Source organism: Melozone crissalis, unplaced genomic scaffold (assembly GCF_028551555.1).
Source record: "Melozone crissalis strain CALT ecotype California unplaced genomic scaffold, PUWL_Pcris_2 ptg000019l_1, whole genome shotgun sequence".
In the NCBI taxonomy this organism is placed as follows: Eukaryota; Metazoa; Chordata; class Aves; order Passeriformes; family Passerellidae; genus Melozone; species Melozone crissalis.
Genome location: NW_026535797.1, coordinates 21,118,460 through 21,140,049, shown reverse-complemented (window position 1 = coordinate 21,140,049; position 21,590 = coordinate 21,118,460). Strand labels below are relative to the sequence as shown.

Genomic DNA, 21,590 nt, shown 5'->3' with positions numbered 1-21,590 from the left:
CAGTAGACAAAAACTAGACTTCTACATACAAATGTTGATATGAAAATACCTTGCTTGCCCAGGCATCTTCATCCCAGGAAGTGAGTTGCAATACACGAATTATTTCGTTTATCTCAGCACTCATTTTCTCTACTGTGAAATTGCGGTTTTTCAAGGCCTCTTCTATTCCCTGGCTTTTAGAATTTTTTGTGGTTACAAAAATCTTCATAGCTGTGGAAATACCAGAGATTAGAAAAAGGTAAATGCAAGACCAATCAGTGGTCAAGTTGGCCTTCTACTGTCTTTATATGGAACATTTCCTTTTGCTTGGATCATTTTATCTCAAAGAGATTGTAGTTTTATTACAAGAAGCACAGTTACTTGCAATTGATTACAGATGTCAAGACTATTTTTAATTAACATAAAACATGGGAACTCCAGTTCAAAACAATAATTCAGAATGGTATTGAAGAACAAAGCAAAAAATACCTGAAATAAGTACTGGCAATAGCTCCTTGACTGTATTCATGGAGTTTACCAGCATAACCCGATGTTCCTGATGAGTTAATTCCTGTTGTCGCTCGTCAATCATTTTGGCCATCTTTGTCATTCCTAAAGATTGAAGTAATTGAACATTAAAACACTTGAGATTTCAAAACAAGAATAAGGCATAATGATTGATGAAAACTATATTGAAGTTGAAAACTTTTATATTAGCAGCTGTTACTTCAAACACATTCCAGATACTTCAGAGAAGTCACCTATTCAAAAACTAGCCACTTTCTGCCAAAACAGAAAGACTACTCAAAATTCTTGATTTAAAATCCTATCAATAAAATAGGAAAATACTTGAAATTACAGGTTTAGGACATGAAGTCACTTAATGAACACTGGAAGCTGATTAAAAGGGCAGGAGGAGGGTGTCATCTTTTAAGATTTGATTCATGGCTTAAGTGAAGGACAGAAAAAGGAAATGTCAGGATTTTGTTTGCTTGCTTGGAGGTTCTAGCAGAGGTCAAGAACTTATTTATTTACACTTCATATTTGCTAGAAATACTTCAGTACCCTAGAAGCCTGTAAAGAACTCCATTTATTCTAGAGCAATAGCTAAGACTTGTGAGGTTTATCACACAGTGCATGTGGAAACTTCAGACACAGCTTCACAAAAACTTAAGATTATTTAAATTGGTGCTGTTGTGCTCCTACTCTTTCTCCTCCAGGGTATAGAACTGGAAGGAAGCTGTATATTCTTTGGCTGAATTACCTTTCTGCTGGTTAGCATCTTAATACTGTTTCATGACATCACTGAAAGTAGTAGGATCCTCACACTGAGAGCACAGAGAGGCAAGCTGTGCAGAACCACATTTCCTTTTAAATGACAAAAGCCTTAATAGGTAATCATGTTCCCCTCTCTAGTTCCAGCATAAACCCTGTAAGCACTTCCTTGACTTTAAGTGTACCTGCTGATACTCCTGTTATTTATTCAGTACTCACATGGATGGTTCAGTTCAAATGCCCATTAATATAACTACAAGGACTCTGGGCTTTACATTTTGTGGGCATGGGCTGCAGATGTTGAGCAGCAGCCAGCTCAGACAAAGACAGAGCTTCTACAGCATTCCAGAAGCACAAGGCTCACTATTTATTCACAATACCATGAGTTTAGAGAAGATTATTTGCAATTAAGATGACAAGCCTATACCTCACTGTAAGAAACTAAGACACTAACCCAAGATCTCTGGCATACACATGTAACAGCAAATTATCTATGTGAGGTTCAGTGAAAAGAGCCAAATACTTGTAACTGAGCCCAACAGAGCAAACTGAATTTAGGGAAAACTTCCATTTTAAAGATAAGTAAAACAATAACCACAGAGAAACTAAATGTGTATATACCAAGTTGAAGAAAAAGTTTCAGGGAAAGAGAAGATTGCCCTTTTGTTTTATCATTTCCTCTTCAAAACAAGGCAAAAACTATTTAATTGAAAGTAATTTCTGATGGGAAATTAAAGTTTAGAGAACACTATACCTCCATATGGAACTTCAAAGTTTTTCCACATCTAGAAACAAGGTCAAGTATACACTTTAAATAAAAACAGGACAATCTATAAACATGCCCTGTGCCATGACATCTCTTAGTCATTTCATTTATCACCTAGCCACATTATACAAGTATTTATAAATAAAAAACACTAACTAGATTCCTGCTGGTTTTATATAAGCATTCTTTAGTTCAGTGTAATTTTAATTCCAACATCTTCCGACACTACCACCACCACATCTCGATTTTACAGAATGCATTTGTTAAATACTTAAGCTACTTCATGCTGAAGCTAAAGCATTTGAACCAGCAGATGACATAGATTGATGGTAGGTTTCCTCTAGAGCAATGGAGAGATAGAGACAGCAGCTCCTCACTTACCCATCACTTCCACCACTCCAAGTGTGAGTTAAGACAGTGAAGTAACAAGTAGAGAGAGCAAACAGAGAATTTCCATAACAGCTGGGCTTTTGTATCATACTTCAAGACAGCTATTTCTGCAACCTCATTAAGATGTTAACATATGACATGTAGCATATATTATTCCAAGAAATTCCTTCTGGGCCTAAGTATCTCAGCCAGCGCAGACATTTTATCAGCTTAATGGATTTTATATCTGTGAGTGCTTACACAGCTTTTTCAATTTTTTTTTTTTATCCTTACTAATGCATGCTTACTTCCTTCACAGTACAGGAAAAGTAAAGTACATATCATTCATGTGCAAATCTCATTTACCAACATCTTCTGCATTCTTAAAAGAGACTGTGAAACAGAATGAGTCATTCTTCCCAACAGAAACTTCCAAAGCAACTGCTTTACCATTGTCCCAGTGTTCAAAACTTGGGTGAGGGAGATGCTGGTGGGAGAACAAAGTAATAGAAAAGACTATACTTAATATATTTATGAAAGACTGAAGCAAATCAAACCTGGCCCTAAATTCTTCGTGTAAGTCACCAGATCCTCCATTGTCTCTACCACTTCTGCCACAGTCAAATACTCCAATATTCCTTTGCAGACACGGATGATTTTACGGACCTAAGAGAGAAACATCAACATTCTTTCTTAGCTAAAGCTAAGTTACATTTGCATTAGAAATGCAAATCTGTTATTAAAACAGTTTAGTTATAGCATTTGCTAATAGGACAAATGGGCAACTATAAAGGTCTGAGATCCTGAATAAGTTACCCAAATTCCATTAGTCAAGTGCTATAGTGGCAAGCCAATATTTAATCAGCTTTCCACTACTCAGAAATGCAAAATCCTACTTCCAATGTTTTCACTTTGTATGATATATGAAGGATAGCATTGAGAAAATGGGTTAGAAAGAGCTTCATCTATGTATGCTGTCATGCTTGAAGTTTTTCATTGCAATTTCATCAATAAAATATTTAACTTAAATCACAAAGCAAAGCTACATAGAAAGCAGACTTCAGGCTTTCAGAGGAAGTCTCATTTACCATACAGCTTTACATATGGATAAAGCATTACCTAGCATTCCAGCAGGGAAGATAGATCCAACATCTTAAACTTTCCAGAAAAATCTGTCAAGGCTGTATTTCATTTACCTCTGGACCTCTGCCTCAGCTTAACTTTTTTCAGTCTACATTTGATTCCCAGTTTTGTCAGTAAATATTCTAACCTCTGAACCACATTAGTTCTGACATCACTACATACAATTATTATGGAAGAACGAGTTAATTGACATTTAATTTCTATCAACCACATGCAGTGTTTAGCACCTAGAAAAGACCAAAGCTTCCTCTGAAACTCATTTCAGTTTGTCCCAAAGTTACTTTATATTGAAACAGCACAGACACTGGCCAACTTAAGTACTTGTAAAAAATCCATCATTCCTGACTAATGGCATTCTTCTTATTAACAAGGAGTTGTCAGGTGAGTCCCACAAAGCATTAAATTCACCAAAGTCAATTAATTTCCTAAATACTAGAAAGAGAGATTAAAAGCTATTAACTTCCTTGAAAGCCCCATAACACTTCTATTGAACACCATTTCAGAGGAACATGCTAACATTGCCATAAGATGGTTAAATGAGACAAGGATAACACATTAGATTACTCAGAACAGCAAGAAGAGCAACACAATTCCATAGGTTAACAAATTGCAGCAGAATGAGAATGGACATCAGTATTTCTAACAGCATGATCTTTCTTATTCAGAAATAAGCAAGACTCTACATCCCCAGAAAAAGCATCAAAACTATGATTTGTAACAAAAAAAATTTCAAACAAGACATTTACATTTCCTTGCAACTATGGCTTTTTTTCTTTTTTTTTTTTTTTTACATATGAGGATGGACAAACAGCACTTCTGAGTCAGTTTCTGGCTAGTGTAACAGCCAAAATGTAGCAACTGTTAGATTTATCAGAATACATCTTCTGCCTGACTAGCCAGACACTCCAAATTTGTATTACCACCCATGCCCAAGGCAAATTAAATTGCCAGAGCTATTGAGCCAGACAAACATGTTAGCAAGTGGCCTAGGGCTTTTCAATGAAGGGATACAGAAAATATAAGGATCAATAATGGGTAAAGTGAAGGGAATACAGAAAAGCATTAGGAAGGTATCAGACAGTTGACGAGATCTGGCCTTCTTGAGCAATAATTACAGGCAGCACCTAAACATTATGCCATGCAAAAATGCTCCTCACAAAACAGAGCAACAAGTCTTAAGCGCCTTCTGACAGAAAGGAATGCAAAATATGTTTCCAATCAAACTGAAACGGTCAAAACCTCATTAATCTATTTAATAGCTTGGTTTAGCTATTTTAGTGAGGGGGACATTTGAATTAATAACCCTGTTGTGCAGCCACTTCTGTCAGTCGGGCTGGGATTCCTACCTCTGCTTCATCGAATGTCAGGAGCAGGTCTGACGTTCCAGAGAGGATTCCTCTCGAGCCATCGATGAGATAATCCCGAGCTGGGACTGAGTAGGGGTCGGCCTGCAGCATCTGGGCTGCCCGCACCAGCTTGGTGCAGGCGTTCTCCACTCTGCGGGAAGCCAGCACACAACAATTGCTGGTTAGCTCCTGTCTGTGTGACCATAGGCTTGAGAAAATGCTGGATTTATTTTTAATTTGACCATTTGAAGCACCACAAGCAAACTCATCATTCTACACATTTATCGTTTAAAAGGCAAGAGTATTTAATTGTATTTTTTCTAACAAAAAGTCACCAGCAACCACACAATCCAGTTTTTCAGAAGTCACACAACCTTCCCACATAGGGAAGGTTTGAAGTACCTCTTACAGAGCACATAGCACAGTGTCATTAAGGAGAGCTCCCAACCCAGCAAAATACCTTACATTCTTCATGACAAGGGCAGGGAACAAAACACCCATTCTTTTAGGACTTCACAATCAAAGTAACTGTTAACTTTTATCAGCCTTGTATAGGCATTGTTATTCAAGCAGCAATTGCTATTAATAAATACTAAATGACAGCTACACATGAAGACAAAATAACATGAAAGACGCTGTGCTCTGGTCATTGAAGCTGTAGCCGAGGTCTTCAGAATGTTAACACTCATAGAAAGAGCAATTTAAATGACAACAAAATGCAGTGTTAAGGAACAATGTTCAAATGCAGCTTGCAATTCCAGACATAAAAGCAGAAAGAAGATTTTGCAAGATATTACAGTATGTAACTACAGTAACACAAAAGGTACTTAGAATAAGAAGATAAGCTCTGAAATTAGGTTCCATCAAATAATTTAATATAACAATTTTAAAATATCAAAAATTGGAAGACTGAAAATGTTTTGATTTGGTTCTCTTGTATTTACTTTGTGATGCCTTTGGAGAATAAAAAAATCAGACTTCCCTGTCATGTTAGCTATGCTACTCATGACTGCACTTTCCTCCACTGTCTCCCACTTCATTTAAGTGTAGTGTACTACATAATGCTCTGTGCATGTGAATTCCATGTGCTCATTCAATAACAGGAGGTTCCAAAAAACATAAAACACTTTTACTACAGCAATGCTACCTTCTTATGACCACTTCTGCATGCTTGTCACATAGCCCATTTTCTACTGACCACTTGGACAAAATAAGACACCCATTACAGGGGAACTCACTTTTGTTCTGAAAGTCAAGTTTTCAGCTAATAGCTCCCTAGAAGAGATCACATTGGACCAGCTATGTTATCATAACTAGCTCTTCTTGGGAGACATCTGCTCAGTGTATCACATGGCAGAGGCTCCTAACTGAGCAAGAAAATGCCAAAGGATTTCAAGGCAGAAAGTGGAAATGGTCTGCTCATCACTATGCAATGCACTTAGTTGTGTTATCAAAGTCAACTGACTTGACTAAATTACATTTCCGTGCCTGCTTCTCACATTTATTCTTTTCAACTCTGCCAAGAAAGGGATTAAACAAATCACCTATTCAGCAGCTCAGAGCTACAGGCTCAGAAATTCTTAATTTCCTACAGTTTAATTTCATGGTTGTCTGTTTAATACTGATAATTATCTCAAGGCTGCCTTTCTCATTTGTTAAGACAAGAATTAACATAAATGCATATTACACTAGAAGCCACCATAATTAATGAAAATAGTGTTTCTAAAGATTTAAAGTTTTCTTTTGCAGTTTTTAGGGTTGAACCTCTTAAAAGTAAATGTGAATTTCAATAGTATAATGCCTATTTTGTATGAATTTCCCAATGCACTTAAAATGCTTCAGGAGTGTAAGCTGTGTACAAGAAAATCATAGTGGTGCTTGAAAATCAGACACATTTCATCCCCTGCAAAGCACACATGCTAGGGAGCAAAAGATTAGGATTCATTTACTTCCATGAAAAAAACCCAACCAACCAAAACAACACAAATGACCAAAGCCCCTAAAAATGCAATGAACCACTTGTTCTATCACAACAATCAACCGTGTTCAGAAGTTTCAAATAGAAATTTATTACTATGGTGAAATTTCTAATCTCTGTATTATAATGCAACTTAAGAAACCCAACAACATATCTTAATAAAAAAAGTATTTGTTTTTGAGGTGTGATTACAATAAAGCTATCTTAACACCAGCCAAATTCTTTGTGGGGAAGACACTGGTCACAATATTTGTAGCCATACTACTTTGGGTAGCCAATCCACCTCATCACAGTAATGCATTCCTTACAGAACATGAGGGGGAAAAAGTAGCTTATGCTAAACTATCATTCTAGTTTTTAGGTTTCAGGATTGACCTCTGCTTTTCCCTGAGTTTGTTTTCCAGTTTAACCACTACAGTTTAGATTGCTTGCAGTTCTAGAAATATAAAGTAAAAAGCAAATCTTTTACATATAATTTGTTAATACAGATACCACCAGTGCAGCTACAGCTCAACTACCAAAATAACATTAACATAGAATAGCATTACTGCTTGATTTCTTAAATGAGCATGAAAGATAAACAAATTTTTATTCTCAGTGTAAACCAATAGTGTAACCCTATTATTTGCCTGGAGACTGCAGTTCTTCACTCCTTTACAAGAGAAGCTTAACAAGTAATAGGAACACATTGCAAAACATCTGATGTAAATTATATGCATTACTTATACTCCCTGGTGATTAAGACAATTAAGATAAAGAACTCAGCAATTTTTAGCTCTAAGTGAACAGTTACAATGTGGTTTATGTCAGTAGCAAGTGAAGGGATGCATGATAGCTTTTCAGCAGCCAGCAATTTTGCTGCTCAATCACACTCCTACTGAAAAACTTTACAGATTGCCATAACATATTTTTATTATGAGCCCTCAATGCCTGTATCAAGTCTTTCAAAACAATAAACACACCTCTCCATCCTCCAGGACTGGTAATCCTTTTGAATGGAGGAAATACAAACAGGGAAGCAGTGCTAGCACATGTGTACTGCTTCTCACCCATCATCCATGCACCAGTACAAACTCTGCCAGAGCACTCCCTTAAAAAGGAATGCCACTTCCTGAACTAATGCTTTAGAAACAAAAAACTCCCTCTCAGGAAAACAAAACCAAAAAAAGACTCATCTGTTTCAATTCTTGCGTCTAAATTCTGTCCTTTACAGCAGTAAAAGATAAGGCTCCCTTTGTACCTCACCTGTGACTACCATCTGTCCCCACAACCAAGATATCCAGGACAATACACTCCCCATGTTAACATCAAACTGGTAACTTGTACTAATTCATTTTGATATAAACTCCAGATTAACAAAAACCCACAAATGGAACATGTTATCATTCATAAAAACCACTGAGCATTCCTAACTCATGTTACTGCATCTAGGACAGTAAGTACTCTGTGGAGTGGGTCATTGCTCTGACAGATACCTTTGGTTCCCATTTTACATTGTATCACAGCTCATGCAGTCATGAATTGCTGCAGACAAAGTCCTTGCACCCAGCACAAAGTGGCACTATTCAGCAGTACTTGTGTCACATTTCTACAGTAATTTAATTATTCAAGTCTTGCACAATTTGCTACATTTTGATCAAAGGCTTAATACAGTATAGCAATTTAAAAAAATCTCTTTTCCTTAGTCATTTACTTGTCTAGGTGAAGAAGCTGGAAATTAAGTAAAAATTACACACATCCTAGAAAACGAGCACAATAAAAATTACACATTTGCATCAAGAAGCAAGGAAAAACCTTTGATCTCATTTCATGAAATAAACACTCCCCTCAAAAACTCAAACCCCCCGACAGCCACAGAAGATCACACACCAGGCACACAGCATGATAAATACTGCAGTGGATTGTATCAAAGGCCCATTTAGCTCAGCATCCTGTCTCCAATAGTAGCTGCAAGTAAAAGCCTAAGGAAGGTTAAAAGCAGGATAAGCATTTATCATGCTTCCTCTAGGCACTCTCCCATCCTTCAACTATTTTCAGTTCTTGGGACTTCCTGCAGTTTGTGTATTTGACCCACAATGGATCCCTCGAAGTCCTTAGCTATTAACCTCCAAACCCACATAAAGAGTTTTAACAGTACACAACTAGCTGTACAAACAATCTCTCCCTACTGTTGGCTTACAAACTGCTAGCTTAAAGCAATTCCCCCACCAAGTTCTGCACAGGAAAAACACAAGTTATCACCATCTCCATGCAACTCATCCTTCCTTAGACGTTGTCAGGGCCTCAATCCCCTCTGTCACTTTCCCAGTTTCAGTCTATTCAGCTTTGCATTATACAGAATTAATTCTATGCCTTTGTTCTATGAGCTTTTCTAGTCCTACTACAACCTTTTGAAACTTGTGTGACTACCAGGACATGCACTATTCAAGCTGCAGAACAAAACAATATTGTGACATTTTTATCTCTCATTCTTTGATGATAAATCTAATATTTTATTTACTTTTACATCATGAACAGGTAAGGAGGCTCTCACCTGTCTTTGCTCACTATTGGTAATGGTCAGTTTAATCATCCTATCTGCCATCAGACCTGCTGCTCTCCCAAGCATGCAAAATTTCAGATATTTAGAAGTAATTTAATCCATACTTAACATCAAGTCACTTCAATTAATAAGGTACTGTAATTTCCCAGAATCATCCATTAATCTCTCTCCCCTGCATAAGACTTGTACTTTTCACTAAGTACTTTTGCCTCCCAAGTCAGCCTGGTCTCCAGAACATTTATTAACATGGTGAAAAGCACAATCCCAACCAAGAGCTCCACAGTTCTACTGATTTTCTCCTGCCATTGTCAGGGTTAACCATATAATCTTTTCTTCCACTTTCAATTTCCTTTCTCACACAAAAATTTTTCTAACTACTCTGCAGCTACTTCACCTTCTTAAAAGCCTTCACCTTCACCTCCCAAGTTTGGAAATCAGTGTATACTGTATTACCTGGACTACCCTTTCCCCTGTTGGCAATATTTCTAAGAATACCAATAGATTTATAAGGCAGAATTTCCCTCCACAGAAACACTGTCAGTTCACCCAAAGCACACTATATATAGGTGAGCTCTCTCTGTTCTCTAAAACAGAATTTCTAATCATTTATTCCAAAAGTACACCAGACCTATACATCTCCTGTTCCCCAGATTTCCCTAGCAAGTTTCTCAGGCTGTAGCATCACTTTGATAGACATACTGGTGGTCTCAAGTGACAGGCTACTTCACTAATAATTCAGCTACTTCATTCTTTAACTCATATGCTAATACCACCTCATCCTAAGCATTATTTTAATAATTCGTTTTGTCACCCTACAGTGCAATAAACTAAATCCTTATTCACTGCCTACCACAAATTTTCTCCTCAGACATCACCTCCCTTCTCCCTTTCATTATTTTCCCAGTTGTCTCAATGCTTTCTTGTTTTGACTATCTGCCTGTTTGGTGTTTGGAAATAACAGTAAAATACTCAGAAATTCTGTATACACTGGACAATGCTACCAAAGAGGTTCCTATAGGTAGTAGAAGAAAGTTACTTCAATAGAGGTCTGTCAGGTGGCAATAAGCAGCTTGGAAACCCCACAACAAGGTGTGATGGATCATTTTTAAGGCTTAAGGCAACAGAAGGAGAAAGTCAGTTGTCCTTTACACCAAGACATGCAATTAAGAATGCCTGCAGTAAGTCACTGCTCTTCAAACGTCTTAGGTCTCCAGGCAGTTATGCTATCAGCTGCCTATACTGACAAATCCACATTTTCCCATCAGCCAAATAAATAGAAAAAGATTGAGACACCACATTGTCTCTGACACTTTAGACAAACCTACAGGAGCACACAGCTAAGTACCATTGTTACCCTGATTAATTTTTGTAACTATTTTTAAAGGAAGAAATACCATGTATATGGACTTATATATACAGAATGTAACAAGACAAATCCCTGCTGCCAAAGAGGTTGTTCCTGACATTAGAACAGGTTTCCTGTACACACAACACAAGATTTAAAATAAAATTAATTTACTTGATAAATGCTGGTGGCATATCCCTTTTCAAGATCTGGTCTTCTGTTGTCTGCACAGTCTCTTTTCCAACCTGCAGGAGAAAACAGACATACTTAAAAATCAAAATTTCAATGTCAAGGCCAGATAAAAGCAAATAGTGGAATTAAAAAAAAAAAAAAAGCAGCACTTTGTACTAATGACAGCTCCTTTCACCAGGTTCCTGTTGCTGTGTTTACTTTTGAGATCACTATATACTGTGGTTAACTTAATGCTTCAGAAATCGTAAGTTGTTTCCTATCAACATCTCTGCTAAATTAAATGAGGACACACCAAGACACTTCTCCCTTTTCCTACTCTCCACAGAAAAAATACTGGTTTTCTCCTGCACTTAGTTGTAAAAATTTAATCTCTGAAGGTTTCCCTCTGTCCTAATATTCACAAGTCAGAAATCAAATTCAAAGATAAAAAAATTTACCCCCCTTTTGCTAGCAGCTTAGTCTATTAGGAAAATGTAGTTAATTACTGAGAATGCACCCCACATCCACACCATCCTTTAGGCAAAAAATAATTATGCAGAAGCCAATAAAGAAAGAGAGTAAGATCTGGAGCTTTCTATACACTAGCTCTTGTGTTACACAATAGAAGTCTTTATAATTGGTAGCTGACTCTCTGAACTGTGAGATCACCAACTTGACAAAATATTTCCAGCTCCTTTGTTCGCTGTATTTTCCAGCTGAATAAGCTATTCAGAAAGGCATCACAAAGCAGAAGGTCTTTAAATCAGACACCACTTTGTGTTAAGAGCTGCCAGACCTGCTCAAGCTAGACAAGATAGCCCTGAAAATCCCTGATCAGCTGGTGCTTAAAGATTCACTGGCTTTGGACAGAAGATGCAGTGTGTCAGTATGCACAGCACTTGCCAATTCTAATGCTTACAGCCTTCCAGAACCACTGTTTCCTTGCAAACTTTTGCTGCTTGCCAAAAACTGTCTCCCTGATCTGCTCCTTTTCAGAGGAACTTCATAGAAGTCCATTGGCCTGAGTATTTTACTTGCTTCAAAGACACTGGGCCTAGCCTGCTGCTTTTTTTTTTTAATCTATTAGCACTACACTCACAATTAGTCACACAGATATTAAAAAGTCATGAAAGTGCAAAAAAAGTTGAAGATCTTGAATTTTATAGTAGGTTTCTGTCTCTTGTGTTCACAGCAGGTTTACAAACAGTCAGGCACTGTCCTGGTGCACAGCACTGCAGTGTTGCTTTGACTACTGAACTTCATGGCAATGCCTCAGGAGCATGATTCTAAATGCATCTCACCAGAGAGTGTGCCTGCTTTGTTCTACTTATTTCCATTGCACTCAGGAAACACATCCTTTATATTTCCCACAAGCTTGCATGGATAAGTGCATCAACACGATGCACTTAACAGAAAAAATTGAGTAGTTCTCAGTAACTCCAGATTACACATTGTTAGACAAAAGAGTCTCACCAGGTGAAAATGAAGAGCAATACTGTACTTACAGGAACCATGCCTTCAAGATTTATTTTCCTGCAGCTGTACCAACCTGCATACACTTGAGTATATTGGAAAAAGTATAACTTTAAAGAATGCCAAAAAAATAAAACAGCGTGGGGGGCACTTCAAGCTGACAGTCATTTTAGCAACTGTTATTTTATATTGGCCAGGTATATTAGACCATACAAAAAGCATTAAATCACTCACTCTAGAAAGGACAACTCTCTTCCATAAAAGGATAGATCTAGGTTCAGTACTCAAAGAAGCATACATCTGCCTATAAGTAGTTGATAATATCTACTTTATATGTCTACAGATGCATATATATATGGACTTTTTTTCTATAGCTAGCGAAGTAGCTATTAAGCTATCTTTAATCTTCAAATAGAAGTAACATATATGATAAGAGTCAACTCCTCTTCTGTTGTGTGGGGGTTTTCTGTGGAGATTTTTATCCTCAAAAAAACTGTCCTAAACTCCAGTGATGTTTCTCTTCCAAGTCCATCCATATCCTCAGCTCTGTATACCACAGAAGGCACACAAGATTTCAAGGAGCTTCAAAGTTGCATCAATTAAAAAGATCCACAACCTTTCTAGTAAAAAGGACTTTCAACCTCGCTTTAAGCACCAACATAGAATGTACTCCTGAACTTGTTTAAATAGAAAACCTTGTTTGCATAGCTGTTATTTAACCTTTCCATTTACTGCTCTTTGCAGTCGTTGCCAAGGTATAGAAGTGGCACGTAAAAAACAAATGTACTCCACATAACACTCCACAGGAAGAGTCTCAAAACATAAAGACATATTAATGAGTGAAAATATACATCTTCAAAAAAGTTCAGTGAGTTTGCCCTTCTAGCTTTGTGGTTAGGGGTTTTTGTTGCTTTGTTTCCTATTTAGTTTTCACAAGATCCTGTTTCTTCAGATTGAACTTTACATGGCCTAAGCAAGTTTTGGACACATCACAGTGTAACACAAGGTTAACAACTACCTTCTTCACAGTCCAATACCAAGAAAATGAGGATTTTTTTTCTCTCTTGAAAATGTAGTTATCTATTGCTTATTTCAGACAGATAGCTTGTCCAGCTTCATGCTATTATAAAACAATCACCAGAAAAAGATTTTATTTCTAGTCAATAGTACACATGTAGAAAAAACAACAGGATGCTTGCTTGGGGTTTGGATATTCTTACCTCCTAAGATGATCCTAACTTACTGGGAAGTGACAGACTGATACAGAAGCTTCTGCTATTACACAGTGTTGGAGTGGCACTTACTCATGGTTCCAAAGAAACTGCCCTAACACACTCAAATAATTTCAACACTGCACATTACAGAGTAAGGGGAGCTCTCAAGCAAAGCTGACCAAGACAGTTTCCTAGTTACAACTTCTACCCCATTTCCAAACTCTTTGGAGATTACAGACAGATCAGATGAATAAAGAGTGAGCTACCTTCCCTCTTGCTCCCTGCTCAAAAAGCAGGGAACAAGAAGCAGACAAGTCAAGAAATTTAAAGGAAATGGGACACACAAAAGTCAGAGGGCATATATATGGCCACACAAAACTGTCTAGGAATGTAGCTATAAGCAGGAGGAAGAGATTGAGATTTCCTGCTCCTGCTTTTAACCTTGTTCATCAGTCTCCTGCAAGTCTTATTTGCCACTGATTAGTATAAAACCAGCGTGCTTTAGGCTTTCTCATGTGGAGAATTTTCTTCATGGAAAAGAAAGAAAAGGTTTTCTGGCCAAGTTTCTTCCTTATAAACAGTTTTGCAGTTTTTTGTCATATTTGCTTCAGCTGCAGGAAAAGTAAGACAAGCTCCCTTGCCTACCTTCTTAGCCCGCTAGATAAAGCAAACAACAGCTGCTCAGTGAGAAGGAGAAATAACTTCATCTTCTGTAATTCTATGAGAGTTTGTTTAAACAGACAAGCACCCAGTAATATCCAGCCCTTTTTACTTGTGCAGTTTGAAAGTAAAAACTGCACATATCACATCAAATAAACCACAGAAATAATTAAGATGGGAGTCCAAAGTTTATTGTTTAAGGGTCATTTTATTTATTTTTTTCCTCTGAATGCCTCTGTTGACAATACTAGTTTGACAATTTGCCAAATACTGGAAGAGACATTTTCCTCACAGCTTATATGATTTCCTCTGTTAAAAGGGAAGATGACCTTAGAAGAATTAGTTCTTGCAATGTTCCAGAAGCTTAATTTAAAACATCTGTCATTTTAGAAAGGAGCCTTAAAATATTCCTTCACCATCACCCAGTGAACACACAACAGCCCTGGCTGTTACCCCCAAGAAATCAGCTGCAGTATGAGCTCTGCTTGACAAACCCAAGTGCCACACAAAGGGATCTAAGTCTGTATGCTGTAAAAGCAACTTTACCAGAGGACAACTCAATAAAAATCCAGTCCCTGGTTTATGCATTAGTCCATGTCTTGCTTTCAGGAAGGACTGTGACAATAGTAGGAGCATTAAATCTCAAATCAAAAATTTTTTATTCACCAGTTCTATCAAGTTCCCTGCAACTTCTTCACAAGTTTCTTTAGGTGTCTATCTTGAAAAAATAAAACTAAGTATTTGCTTTAATTCTACAGTGACAACAGTCCCTACATTGCACAGTCGCATCTATAATCCATCTCAAAATTGAGTACATTTAATACAACTGAAAAAGTGAGTCTTCAGCTACAACTATTTTTTTTCAACACAAATTTTTGTTTTTCCTTCAAAGGTTCTCAGAAGCCTTTTAAAAAGCAAATTTCCAATCTCTTCATCATTCCACTCATCTTGCTTTGAATTATAAATAGGATTGATATGTCAATTGCAATCAGTGAATTTACCACTGCTTTAAGAAGCTTTAGAGTTTTCTACTTCTCTGTAGGTGAACAGGCCTATATAATTAGAGATGGAAAGAAGTCCAAAGAAATGTGCAGCTAAATTCTCCTCCTGCCTTTAGTTTACACCAAATGAACAGTGCACATATCCCAGCAGTGAGGCAGGCCCAATGCTAGAGACTGGTGAATCAGAGCCTATCCCCTGTCCTTTCAGCCAGCATAGAAGCTGTGTCCTGACTCCTGCTTTGCTCATGATTGCCCTGCAGACTGCATTCCACCCATAGCAGGGTACAATTCCAAAGTCATCTGGCAAGCAAATTAGAATACACCAGCCATCTGGTCCCCAGCAGCAGCAAACTGACCTACCTGTCTGCACTGATGGTTAAGAAAAATTTAACTGGCTTAAGGCTAAGGAAATCCTGCTGTCCACTTAAAATACAGAACTATGAAACAAGAAGCATATGGAAAACAGAGAGCAACATCCTCTGGATACCAAAAAACTTCATGTTGCTTGTACCTACTAACTCTGTTACCTGTACAGAGCTGAGGCCCGGATGGTTTGGCAAATTACAGGATTAACTTCACAGAAGTTAAGTAAACACATACTGATTATGTGATATTTTTAACAGAGCTATTATAATTTGGAAATTAGTTCTTTCATGAAAAGAAGAGTTTCTTTTTCCAAGTCGATACTTCAAATTAAAATTACTTTAGGACATTATAACTCTACTTCAGTCAAATAATTAATGTAAGTAATCTCTAACCCTTGGGCATTTACAAAACTCACCAGGAAAAATAAGATACAGCAACTGTAGTCTAGAAGTGAGATTGAGAGCTGCTAACAGCTACCTTTACAAGAACATCTAAAGACAACACCACATACCAAACAGCATTACAGACTCCAAAAGCTCTTCCAGTTCATTTCCATGTACTCACATCTGTGATAAAGAATTTCAGAGTATCTCTTAACACAAATCCTGCTGCATGTGTATACACATACTAGGTCTGTACTAAAAGATAACTTAGCTCCAAAATCATGTTTTCTCATTATTCAGATGGTTGTCTGAAAAACAAGAAACCAAACACCATGATTCTGTTGGTAGATTTACACCATCTTTGACAATGTGCTAATATCTGCATGTTGCAGAGGATTTGGTGGACGAGGAACTCCATCATCCCCAGAAACTCAGATGTATCCTGTCCTCCCAGCACTTTAAGTGTTAAGTCAAGTAAAAGCATCCAGAAAGTTTACTAATCTTAAAGCTTTTTGGCCCTGTTGGCAAGAGAATAATAGTAAGAAGTGTCACCATAAGAAGTGTGTAGATCATATCAAATGGAAGGAAGATTTGGCTCCACATACAGCAGGGCTGCCTACAAATCTGTGATTCTGATACAGATAAATATGGTACTGCAGCATCTCTAAGCCAACCCAAGTTATAGCTACACATAGATAATAACCGAGTCCACCCAGTCTGTTTTTTCCTTCATCAGAAGGATAAACTATCTTATTATTGTTCACAGATCACAAGATAAGTTAATATTCCATTTACCCATGTGCTGGCACAGAGATTCAAGAAGCTAAAAAAAGCAAAGACAAAACGTGTTTTCTATTATTGAATAACTTTCAAATGTAGAACAGTAGTGCAGTTTCTTTCTCTACAGTTACTGATGTAGTAACTGACTGTATCAGCTACAAGGCAGATATCCAATAGAAGTGCCTCAATTTCCCTTTGCCTAATTAACTACAAAATCTCTTGTTGCCTTTTATAACCCATTTTATTTTTTGAAAACACTGCTGATTTGACAGGTATTGCTACCTAAATGAGACATTTATAAATGTCACAACTGAAAATGTAGGATGGCTACCAGGCCCTGAATTTCAGGATCTTCCAGTTGTTATGCTTGCACTGACTTCTGAGAACCAGACTCCTCAACACTGATTTTCCCTCTTGCACAGAAAGAGCGGCATCACTTCCCTTATCAGCTCTGTCCTAGAGGATCAGTGGTTCCAGAGAACAGATTTTTTTTCCCTCTCTAAGTTCATGGCAGGAATGGATCCCTGCAGGAAAACAGAATAAGAAAAAACCACTCATCTAGAATTCCTTTATTGATAAAGTAATATTCTTCACTATGTGTTTAATATATTGTAAATATCTTCACGTGCTCACTAATATATGACTCAAGCAACAGAAATTCAGAGCACTAAATCTTTTGGCATAAGCTCTGCAACAGCAAATGTATCTTGACCAGCAAGATACAGGCTACACAGAATTCTATAGCAATTATCCACCTTCTGTAGCACACTGGACAATTTGTCTTTTCTAAGTCTCACTTTACTTGTCTAACAGCTATTTCTAGTGTACACTAAGCTCATGGTGTAAATTATTGCTCACATTTTAAATGAAATCTTCTAATTAGCTACAACAGTGTCTAGTTACATTAAAGAGAAATTAAAGAAATGCCATGCTATTATGGTTTTTTTAACTCAAGAGAAAAACTGAAGTGAAACCTACCTAAAATTTACTGAGGTTCCTGTTCACCATGCTTTGACTTTCTTGAAGAAAAGGGAGCATTTTATAGGCATGGCAAAGACTCTAAGACCACTTCACTTGCTACAGTTAAGCCACTGGTTTGGCAATTACTAGGCCTTCACAACCCATTTTTTGTCATAGTATCAGTGCAAGCTAAATAAATAGTGACCTTTTTGCTACTGCTGCGTAGTTCCAGAGAAACCTCATTTATTTGTTTCTGTTATTCAGCACAACTATTGTGCTGCAAAAGCTGCAAAGACAGCTATGCTCATGAAAGTGATTATTACTGTATCCAAACACTAGTCAGTTTAATTTGTTAACTCACCTAAAAACCTGTACGGGTTATGCAGTAATTTGAAACAGCAATACTTGGAGAAAAACTTCTTATAAAGTGTAAAACCAGAAGCTTTTGAAGACTTAGCTGAAGGGCAAACAGACACCTGTACACACACTCAGAGGCTGAAATGTGAAGCACCTTTTGTGATTTATCTTGACCAAAGTTACAAAAACCCCTATCATTTTAATAACAAACAGGCACACCAAAACAAGTTAAACTTCAGTAACTTCCATCTGGGTGCTTGATGCAGCAATCTTTTTCTAGTGATAACTCTTTAGATAAATATTCAGTGCATCACACAGCTCAGAATTAAAAACCTCCTCTAATCAAGTACACGAATGTCTGTTAGCAACTTACAAGGTTTTTCACTCAGTTATGTATTACTACACCCCATTTTGCACTGAAGAGCTTAACCATTCCTTGCCCATGAACAGACAGGTATCATGCACATTTATAAGAAGTCCATTTGTTCCAACTGTAAGCTTGTGGTCACCAGGAACCAAATCCACTCAAAATGCTCACAGCTCACAACATCTCTGTGACTCACATGCACTGACTATCAGTCTAGTCAAAGTCAGTTTCTGCTCCTTCTGGCAAGTATTCGTACAGGTGAACAAAACAAAACCTGCATAAAAGAAGGAAGCTTTGTTAATGCTTCCCTCCTCTAAAACAGCTGCAATGTGCAGCCTCTTGAAAACTCAGGAAAAGTCTGGAAGCCAGAAGCAGCAGCAACCCGGCTGAAATAAGTTCTAGATGACAGATTTAACAGCTCCTCTGCTTGACAGGAAGAGTCAGACTTCTGACACTGAAGAGCTGATACCTGGCAAATACATGAAAGATGAGAATGGGCAAGAAGTTGATATTTGATATGGACTTTCCTGGCTCAGCCTTTAATAAGCTTCCATTTTGATGCACCCATTCAAAAAGAAAGGCTGAGAACATTCATTAGTTTCCCATGACACAATGACGTAACCAAGGTGACCAGAGTGCCTCTCATCTGTTCAGGGGTGAGAACACACGACCATTTCTCACACTGCTACTGTAGCACTTCTGTGACTATACTCATTTATGAAATTAATGGCCATGGCTCTTTTCTTGCATGCTTTCCAGCATTTAAAGAGGGGCAGGCTTGTGTCTAGCTCATTCTAAGGTTCAGCTACTAAAATGAAGTTCAAACTGAATACCATTGTATTTTACTATTCCCACAAACACATGTTAAACATTGAGCAATGAGACCAGAACAGCTGCAACATACCCAAACATTTTAAGCTGCATACACAAAGATATCTGAACATAAAGCTTGTCAAGTTCACCAAAGCAGTGCTTTCTCAGCTCTGCTATTCACCATTTTATTTATGCACCATATGTACCTTAGGTCAAAGATTAAGCATGATACTTGCTGAAATGAAACCTTCTTAACCCATCCCAAAAATTCAGTTTAGTATGAAAACTGCTTGCCTGTACTTTTCCTCTCACAGACTGTAAGCTCTAATTATCTTTTACTGGTAGATATAGAGTGAGGAGATGAAGGCAGGAAGGCTCTGCTGTTAGAAACAGAAGAATTGATTGGGAATGCCAATGACAGATGGAGTGACCATTAGATGGTAGAATTAAGAATCCTGAAAGGAAAAAGATAGACAAATCAGAGCTTGAGCTTCAGAACCAACTTTAGCCTCTTCAGGGACCTAACTGGAGAAATCACATAGAACACAGTCCTAGAAAGAGAAATTCTGGAGAGCTGGTTCATCCTGATGAGCAGGAAGACAAGTCCAAGTGGCAGGAGGCCTGCCTGAATGAGCAGAGCTCTTGCTGGAGGAGCAGAGATCTTAGCTGAGCACACAGGGATGGGGTCCAGCCCAAAGTGTATCTAGAGTTGAACCCAGTGAGGGGCATGAAAAATAAAAAATGCTTGTGTAAACACAGCAGCAAAATAAGGACTAGGTAAAATATGGGCCCACTGTGGGATAGGTGTGGATTTCTGACCACAACACAAAAATTATATACTCAAAAACTTACTTACCTCTGTCTTTTCTGAGAATATCTGCCTTCAGCAACCTCAGGTCCCTAAAATAACCTGATAGTTTAGCACAAGGAAAATTTACATTTGCTATTCTGTGGGTGTAACCATTGATTAAAAATGCAATGCAACATTACTACAATAGGTCTCTTCATAAGTGTCCTAGGCCAACCCCAACAGAAACAGCTCATTTCTCCATTCTTCACTGGAGAAACCCAACATGAACCATCAGTTTCCTACCCTACCCAAGAAGTCAGAATACTAGGAAACTGTTCCAACACTTGTTTTTTCAGTGAGACAAAGCTGATGATGATGAAATCTAGCCCTAAGAGTCAACAAGCTGACAGTTTCAGAAACTCTGGAATGGCTTTGATAATGAAGAGGTTTTTGGTTTTTTGCTTTTGTCCCCCTCCATTAGCCACTATTGTTATCCATTGTTCATTATTCATGTTGTAAATAGCTCTCCTGAAGCATCAGAACAACACTGACTTCTGAATAGGAGATATGTTACAAAGTGAGCTGTTCCATATATTTTGACACAAATGTTTGGTTCTAGTCTCAGGATATGGACAAGTAAAAGTCATACCCCAGTACACTTTAATTATCAGGCAAAGAAAGCAACGGAAAGGTTTGTGCCCTCTATTGATTCTCCAGTCAGTTATTCATATCCCCACAGAAACACTAGGGCCTGATTTACTCCAGGGACAAACCAGACCCACTCCAAGCACTGTGCATGTAGGGTCATGCCCCCATTCTCCCCCCTCCCAGCTCAGTTTTGAGCTGCTGGGATGTTCAGCTCGTGTTTGGAAGAAATCCTTATAGGTGAAATATGTGTAACTGAAAAGAAGATCCAGCCTTCATTTGATCATTTCATCTACCCATGCAGCAAGTCATCTTGTACCCACAAAGCATCTTCAGAAATGAAGGCAGCTGCAATATTCATTCATCTGGTCCATTTCCAGATGGTCCAACATAAGTTGCTACTCTAGACTCCAAGTACAGGACAATTTTAAAGTTAATTCTCACCTCTTGTCATAAAAATTAAGGAAGAAATTATACATCTATATGACAATTAACATAGTGGATAAAATTTCACAACAATTCAGTTACCAAAAAAAGACACTTCACTGTTCAAATTCAATAACAACAATACTGCCATGGCTGTGTTTAAAGATAAATGTCAGGAAGCTATCAGTTTGCAAAAATTAAGAACTGCGGCTGCAGTGAAGTTCTGCATCAAGAACTGCTTCTCAGCATTTGAATGAGCAAGTGATAGAATATAATTAGTGCCACTAAAGGAAAAAAATATTATATTGCAATACTTACAAATTATTCTGTGTTCTTAAGGTACATATTTCTGACCCATGTTTTGTTTGGTTACTTTTTTATTAACCTCTAAAAGGAATTCCATAACTACAGTCCAATATCACTATGTGGAGAAAAGTATCT

At 37.6% G+C, this 21,590-nt stretch overlaps 1 protein-coding gene across 3 annotated transcripts in view; it reads right to left on the bottom strand.

The window, feature by feature from the left end:
* The window catches only part of VCL (vinculin), a 54,551-nt gene that overhangs the window by 26,090 nt on the left and 6,871 nt on the right, over positions 1-21,590 (bottom strand). For all 3 annotated transcript variants that reach the window (XR_008483056.1, XM_054277421.1, XM_054277420.1), the window contains exons 2-6: positions 10,918-10,988; positions 4,879-5,029; positions 2,947-3,055; positions 469-591; positions 50-210 (exon numbers count right to left, since the gene is read on the bottom strand). Coding sequence is in view for 2 of the 3 variants with exons in the window: in XM_054277421.1 (XP_054133396.1) it covers positions 50-210; positions 469-591; positions 2,947-3,055; positions 4,879-5,029; positions 10,918-10,988 (615 nt within the window). In the remaining variant the exon portion in view is untranslated. The remainder of the gene's footprint in view (positions 1-49; positions 211-468; positions 592-2,946; positions 3,056-4,878; positions 5,030-10,917; positions 10,989-21,590) is intronic.